The sequence below is a fragment of the Sparus aurata genome, chromosome 10 (assembly GCF_900880675.1).
Source record: "Sparus aurata chromosome 10, fSpaAur1.1, whole genome shotgun sequence".
NCBI classification, from domain to species: Eukaryota; Metazoa; Chordata; class Actinopteri; order Spariformes; family Sparidae; genus Sparus; species Sparus aurata.
Window position 1 is genome coordinate 7,707,675 of NC_044196.1, and position 8,194 is coordinate 7,715,868.

The window sequence follows — 8,194 nt, forward strand, 5'->3', positions numbered from 1 at the left end:
ACACTTTGATGAGTGGTGACAATAAGAAGTACTTAAAATTCTCATTATTTCTGGGTGGCATCCTCTGAATTTACACTTTAATTTCCAAGATCAACATGAATGTCTTTACTATTTAATTTCTATATTTATTTATTTCTATTTTTTGTCACTTTTTGCTCCATTTCATTTTAAATAAAACACGACACAGAAATGTATTCAAGTTATAATGCTCTACATTTATGTAAGTTTCCAAGTTAATGTTGGAAAAACAAAGCAACTTATTTAAACCAGCAGACCCAGTCTCATCAGTGATACTGAGTGACCAAATTGTTTAATTATGTGAGAACTCACACAGATGACAAACTGAGCATTTTTGGTTTTATATGTAACACAGCCGGTCAGAGACTGTTTTAATCAAAAACGGCTAAAAACTCTCATCTTCTCTGTTGCCAAGGTAACCCACTGATGCTTACGCTTAGTTGCCGGGCACCTATGTTGCCATGGTTACTCACTGACGCTTCCTAGGTGCTTAGCCTAAGAGTCTGTTGTCAGTGAGAAAGAAACTAACCAAATGGTGAATTATGTGCACTCAGTCCACTACACTGTAATATTTTCAGTTAAAATTGTTCTTATCTTAAATAGTGAGAACTGTTGTTCTGTTTGTGAGTTTGACAATGTCCTGTGTTTGTTTCCACTTCTGATCATGTATCTTTACAAAATGTATTCGTTTTTAGTTTTTTTTTTTAAATTTAAGACTGACAAAAAAAGTCAGAATTCTGAGAAAGTGAAATCAATAGGTTACAAATGTAAATACCATTTTTCTTTATTCTATCATGAGACTGTGCAATCAACGTTTACCTCATAATGACGTCTTCCCTCTGAACCAGCTGCGTACTTCATAAAGAATATTTTATACCGTCATCAAACTGATGATCCACGGTGCTACAATTCAACAAGGATAGAGAGAAGCACTAAAACTCAGAGCTTTAATACAAGAGTAAACACACATTAATGTTGTCCTCTGATTGTAAAGTTATTTTGACTTGTATGAACACTTGTGTTGAATGGTTTGTCTAAGTTGTGATATTTCTTTAAATGCAGCAGCTGTGAATGCAGAACAAAGTTCATAAAGTATTTATCCATCCCTCATCTGAAGCAGTGTAATATTTGTTCTGCTGTAAAACTGACAAAAAATAAAAATAGATTCATAGTTCCAATGTGCTCCGAAAATGTTTACTCAGTCACGAGACAGATCTGAGGCTTGTAGGAGTTTCACTTGGTCTGTCAACTGTTGGATCTGTTGAATCAGTGACAGCAGGTGATGGGTTCTCCTGTTTGTCCTCATGATGGCGCTGTGCACTATGAGCAACTTCCTGCTGATTCACAGAGGAAACTGCAGTGGAGCAGGAAGTATTCAGATCTTTTAAAGTAAAAGTAGCAATACAGCGCTGAAATACGCTGTCAGAAGTGGTGCTTTTTAAAACCATTAAAAAAGAGTACAGTTTATATTCTTTTTTAAATTTGTAGTGAATGGTGAAATCAGTTTAAACAGCTGCTGGAAGGTAAGAAACACTTCAGACAGGATGCACTAAAACAAAAAAACAGGCTTTTCCAGCAATGCCTCGACAAACTGACACTTTTCAAAATGTACAAGAAGTTATCAGGTATTCAAACTTTGCCATAGCCGTTTCACAAAGTTTGTTAAGTTTCTCTTCATGATGTGACAACTCTTAAAGGAAGTCTGGGAGACATTAGGGACTTCACTTCATTACTTGGTCCATGCTCATGACAAACACAGGAAATTTGAGAATATGGTATGTAGTTTGTCAAGAAAACTTTCAACTCTTTTAACCTGATTTTTCACTAATGTAACAGAAATTATCTATCTCGAAAAAGGAATAATGATGGGTTGTTGTTAATGGTTGTTGGTTTCATTGGAGCTCAGATCCCATTAACTCTGACACACCCTGTCTGCACAAGACCATTGTATCCATGTTTACACACTTGTATTGAAATGTCCCATGATGTGACTGTGTAAACACACTGTGTGAAACAAACAGATGCAGATACTTCATCGGTCAGTATTTTCCCCCGACAGTACCTCAAAATATTATTATAATAGTAAGATAGTTCTGTTTCAAAGAAATAAAATCAAAGATTTCACCAACATGTCAGCATACACAGTTTTCTGCATCAGGTCTGCTCTTTGTTATCAGATCCTCCTCAGTCTGTTATTGGACACTTTCTGTTATGTGTTTAAACTGTCAGCTGTCTTCACAGATACAGCAGCTGTGAGGAGAAACATCTGATAGAAATGAATCTCAACAACCGAGCTGACAGCAACAAAACAAAACACAACTTTCACTTCAGCCAGTGTTAAAAGTACCCAAAAGTCATGACTGAGTAGGAGTAAAGATATCAAGTTAAAATAATGTCATCAGATGAATAGTGGAACCAAAGTTTTATTTTGAAATCAAAGAAGCATAAACAAGTAAAACATTGCAGAAATTAAAAATATTCATGTAAAGTACAACAACCTCAAACGTGTACTGAAATACAAAGTAAATGTATTTAGTTACTGTCTACATGTAACACAACTTTGTGTCAGTACAAATAATCTTCACCTGTTATTTTTTACAATTATAACTTTTCCTGTCCAGTGAAAAACATTTTATTTTTAAACATTTTTCACCAGAAAGTCACACTGAGATTACGATCAATTGCTGCAGTCATACAAAAAGAAAACACAACATATAAAACATGATTAACAATGATAAAAGACAGTGACCACATGAGAAACAAAACAACATTCCTGATGACGCCCTTTAGTTTACAATCAGAAAACATACATACAGCTTTATTGTTTACTCTGGGATTAAAGCTGTGTTTGATGCACAGAGGAGTGCTTCATACCTTTTTTAATCATTATAAAGTAAACTTTGATTGTACAGTCTCATGACAGAATAAAGAAAAACAATATTTACATTTGTTATAGACTTCACCTTCTTTCTCAGATTACCAACTTTTTTGTCTGTCTTTGATCAAAATAATGATAATTCATTTGTAAAGAGACATGTATAGAAGTGATGGGCAGATGAAGCAACATCTACTGGCTTTAAAACATAAAGCAGCCATTAAACACTGAGACTGAACATGTACAGTCCAAGAAACCTTGTGTGTTGTTAATTATGGAGCAGATATATTTGTTTAGAAATGCTGAGATTTTATGAGATCGTTCACTGGATAAAAACATAATTATGACACAATAACAGTGGATTTAACACCATATACCTCACAAACATAACAACACTGTGTGGGTCGGTGGTGGTGAGATTATTTCTCAGAAGTGTAAACAAATACAGGACATTCTGTCAATTTCAAAATCACAAACAGAACAACAGTTCTCACTATTTAAAATACAGTAGGTAAGATTTTAACTGAAACTATTTCAAAATAACACAAAAATCAGTAAAAAAAAGAAGAAAAATGTTAGAATACTGTGAACAGGTAAGCAAGCAGGAATGTTCACTTTCACAGGTTTAGTTTCATTCAATCAGCTCGTGTTTTGCAGTGTGATCGGAAACTTGTGTGGTTTTGTTGAACATATTCTAAAGAGGTCAACACTGACTCTAAACCTCTTCAGTTTCCTGATTAAAAACCGTCTCTGACTGACTCTCTTACATATAAACCAAAAAAACTCAGTTTGTCATCCGTGTGAGTTCTCACATAATTAAACAGTTTGGTCACTCAGTATCACTGATGAGACTGGGTCTGCTGGTTTAAATAAGTTGCTTTGTTTTTCCAACATTAACTTGGAAACTTTAATACATTTCAGTGTTGTTTGGATTGTATGTGTATGAAATGGAGCAAAAACACTATTTTCTTAAGTGGCACAAAATAAAAACAAAAAATATAGAAACTGAACAGTAAAGACATTCATGTTGATCTAGGAAATTAAAGCATAAATTCAGAGAATGCCATCCAGAAATAATGAGCTTTTTCAATACTTCTTATCGTCGCTGCTCATCAAATTGTCTATATATAACTACTGAACTTTCCAGGTCCAGTGTGCAGGGTGTGAAATGTCGATGCCTAAGCCTGGCATCGTTTGGATCCTTGCTCTAGAGGAAGTTGCCAGATGTTGGACTGCTGTTGGTTGAGGCTGCAGTGGACTGGTCATGGTGCCATAGTGAGACCACTGACAGTGTAAATGGCAGGGCTGCTGTGGAAACATGTTGATGTTCTGTTGTTGCAGGATCTTCTCCTCTTTCTCATGAAGCTTTGACTTGACACTCAGGAACTGTTTCTCTTCATCATCACTCACAAGACATTTTTAGAGGACTGCTTGGTCTTCCGAACATTTTTTTCTTTCCACTGTGTAAAAACAACCAAAGTGCTGTTATTTCTCACAGTAATGTCTGATGGAGCCAAAAGTCCATTTAGACAGAGTGTTAGCTGTTAGCATGTTGCTGCCTGAAGTTATTGACTCTGTTTCAGAGAGTATTAGAGTTTTATACAACATCGACAGTCTGAGCACTGTACACTGTACTTAATGTAACGTTACATCTGATAGATTGTTAAGGAAAGCTGGGATTTGTTTTCATGACAGTGGTGTCCAAATAAGAAATGTATATATGTATCTCTATATAATATTGCTTTGATTGTTATCAGATGCAGCAGTGTTTTAAGACAGACAGGGGAAATAAAAAGAGGAGAAATGTGTGACTTACCGATCTTTTTGTTCTTCAGACATGTGCCAGTAACAACAAGTACAATGACAGCAATGGCAGCAATGATAACTATAAAAGTGGAAAGAAAACCTGAAAGAACAGAGAAACAAGTCAGGATTTGTTCTTCACTTTGGTCTTCAAAGATAACATTCATCCATTTTTCAAATATGGATAATCTGTTCTGGAATAAAGTATAAACTTAGAGTCGGTCCCACTGAACCTGTCAGAGACCTGAAACGCTGCTCTGACTTTAGAAGGCAGACTGTTCTCACGTGATAAGAGTATTTTGATTTGACTGGCATTTAATAGTGCATGTTTAATAGTGAACTGATTCCTGAACAGGGTCAACAGCCGTCCAGCAGATGGTGCTTCAACACCTGACTGCTGAACAATTCACCTGTTTAATGACACACTGATGATATCCGTGTACAGGAAACACTTACCACGGGCTGGTGGTGGCTCTGTAGATGAAAATAAAATGAAATGTTAAAATGTGTGAGATAACATCAGGGCCAACAAGAAGAGTGTCTGTTGAGGATACAGAAAACATTTGTTTAAAAGGTCCATTGTGCAGGATTTGGTGCCAGAAAGAAACAGAGAGACTTTAAACTCAGAATTCCAACTTTTTGTCAGAAGTTTCTCAATTCCTTTTTTTTTTTTTTTACATAAGACCCAATCCTCTTCTGTAAGTTGATGGTAAGTCAGGCCATCTGCTGCTTGTTTGTGGCGACCAAAACAGGTATTTTTGTTTTCTGAACCCTAACTGAACCAAAACACATGCAGAGTTGTAACAACAGAAACATTGAAAATATAATCTAATATTTTCTCTTATTTCATTTCAAATTGCTTCAGTTTATCTGTACTCACCAACAACGAGTGTAACGGAGCTTCTTTGCAGTTTGGGAACAGAGCAGGTGTAATTTCCTGCATCCTGCTCAGTGATGTCGGTCAGTTTTAGAGAAATGTTTCCTCTGGTCATCTCATCTTGGAAGAGAGAAGTTCTACCTTTGAAGTTCTGGTCCTGAGAAACTGGATCATCCCCCCTACTTCTATAGACGTGGACCAGGGCTGAACCACGTCTCCATTCCACTGATAGTGTTGTTACATCCAGTGGAGGCTCCAGGTGACATGGAAGAAGGACGTCATCACCGACCAGGGCTACGATTGGTTGATGTGAACCAATCAGCTGTGTTTCAGCTGCAAGTAAAACTGAAGAACAAACAGGAGACAGGAGCACTTTATTATACATGTCATCAAATACAATGAATTCAGTTTGTCATTCTGACAATCAGAAATCATGGTTTCCTGCTCACACACACTCAGTGGGCAGAGGTGGGTTGAACAGCAGCACAGGTGCTCATTTAAAAAGCAGGAAGCAGGCGCCAGAACTCATGTGCGTCATAAATAAGGGTGACAACAGGCTGGGGAGAGTAATCTAAAATATTCATATATCAAAAGGTACACAGCATTTTGTCAGCTGTTATCTCCTCTGGCTGAGCAGAAGACGAGGAGTCAGAGCAGGTGTGATGGAGGTGTCTGATGAGAGGGTGGTGCAGGATGGATGTGTCAGTTTTGAGGTACTTTACTTTGGTATCTTCATGTCAAGACTCTGACTCACACTCATCAAACAAACAGCAGCTTACTGTCTGTGTAGTTTAAACAGTTCTGAGTTTCTCTTTCTAATTTTTTTCTCAGTCAACATGTAACATTCTCTGACCGGACCATGAATAAAATGTTATTGTTAGGAGCAGTCAGTAAATCAACGCACACTCTTGTTCTCATTGTCACATTTAGCCTTTACTGAAGGACGACAACAGAATGATCACAAATGAATTTGGCCTCAGACGAAGGTTTTTCTGTTGTGCGGTTGAAAATTGTTTGCCCTTCTGCTCCAGTGAGCACCTGTTCACCTGTTATAAATCAAAGGGCATACCACACCTACAGATCACCTCACACTATCAGACATCTGATCATCATAACTATCATAATAACCTCAACACAGTATATTCCAACACATGACCAGTGTAATTCACATCAGAAAATGCATGATGTCTCAAAATAATTGTGAATCAATAAGGCAAATCTGCAAAATGTATTCAACACTCTGGCCCCTAATTGACCATTATACAGCAATTCATACAAATATACATTCATAAGGAGCCATAATTTATAAGTAATCATCACCATACGTTATCATTGTGATGACTGTAAACACAGCAACAACTTGGTATTGGAAAAGATTTCTGTATTTCACAATGGGAATTACAAAGACACAATACCTTCTTAATATTCTATACATGTTTCATTGGACATCATGAAACTGCAGATCAGTTGTTACATTGATTCATACACTGAACCTGAACTTGACTGATGCAGAGTGAACATCTTCACATGCAAAAAAAACGTACATTTGTGAAACACCAGTGTTGAGGATTACAACACACATGAATAAAAAGAAATCAGATTTCTGATTCAAATTTCTTCTCTCACAGACAAGAAAACAGGCTCACTTTAGCTTTAGAGAGACATTAGTTTAAATCTGAGCTCTGCCATTTTCATCACATTATTACAGGTCAATATAAATGCTCAGAGTGAAGTCTTCAGCTACAGAAGTGCAGCAGTTTACCTTCAGAATGAACAACAACTGTCTGTTTGAGTAATAAAAACCTACCTGTAGGGTTCATACAGGTGAACAGCAAAGCCAGAAACATTGACTCTATCATCCTCCACAGATCATGATGCTTCAACCGAATTATTTAAAGTGGGTGAACAGGTTTACCTTACAGGGGAGGAGTTCAGCATCAGGGCAGTGTGTAACAATGACACACTGAGTTTGGTAGCAGAACATGTTGGGATGTGTCTTCCAGGTGAAACACTCCACCCACTTTTACCTGACTGACATTCAGGCTTCAGGTTATTAAACATCCTGTATTGTATATTTGCACTCAATTCCTAGAAGAAGGAATACAATACACCTGATGTGTGTCAGTGTTTGAATACATTCCTGCCACAAAGGGCATCTCTGTTTAAACCTACCGAACGACATGAAAATGAAATAAATTGATGTCTTCCAGGTGAAACTCTCCACCCACTCTTAGACTAGGTTGAGCTTATTGAACATCCTCCTTTCCTTTGTATTGTTTATTTGCACTCACATCCTAGATGAAGAAATACAATACACCCTGATGTGTGGTGTGTCAGTGTTTGAGTTCTGCATATAATCCTGCCACACAAGTGCATCTCTCCCAACGACATGAAAATGAAATAAATCAGTGCAAGGAACAAATTAATAGCTACTTCAAAATATGTTGGAAATGCAATAATCATAATGGATCGAAAATGTTCATTAAATATATGACTAATTAGACTATAGGGGGTTTCAATAACTACAGTAGGTTTCTGTGTTGTCGTACTTCAGCCCATCAAAATATCCAGACCTCCCTGCTGTGCAGATGTAAAGGTACAGTTTGCATTTCCCCGTTCAA

General features: G+C 36.9%; 1 protein-coding gene across 1 annotated transcript; it reads right to left on the bottom strand.

The window, feature by feature from the left end:
* Positions 1–3,508: 3,508 nt before the first annotated feature.
* LOC115589331 (myelin-oligodendrocyte glycoprotein-like) lies at positions 3,509–7,432 on the bottom strand. Its single transcript, XM_030430175.1, has 5 exons — positions 7,381–7,432; positions 5,577–5,918; positions 5,153–5,170; positions 4,710–4,799; positions 3,509–4,353 (listed from the first exon to the last, which is right to left on the bottom strand). Exons 1-5 carry the CDS (start codon positions 7,430–7,432, stop codon positions 4,313–4,315), a joined length of 543 nt encoding a protein of 180 aa, XP_030286035.1. The 3' UTR covers positions 3,509–4,312.
* Positions 7,433–8,194: the final 762 nt, after the last annotated feature.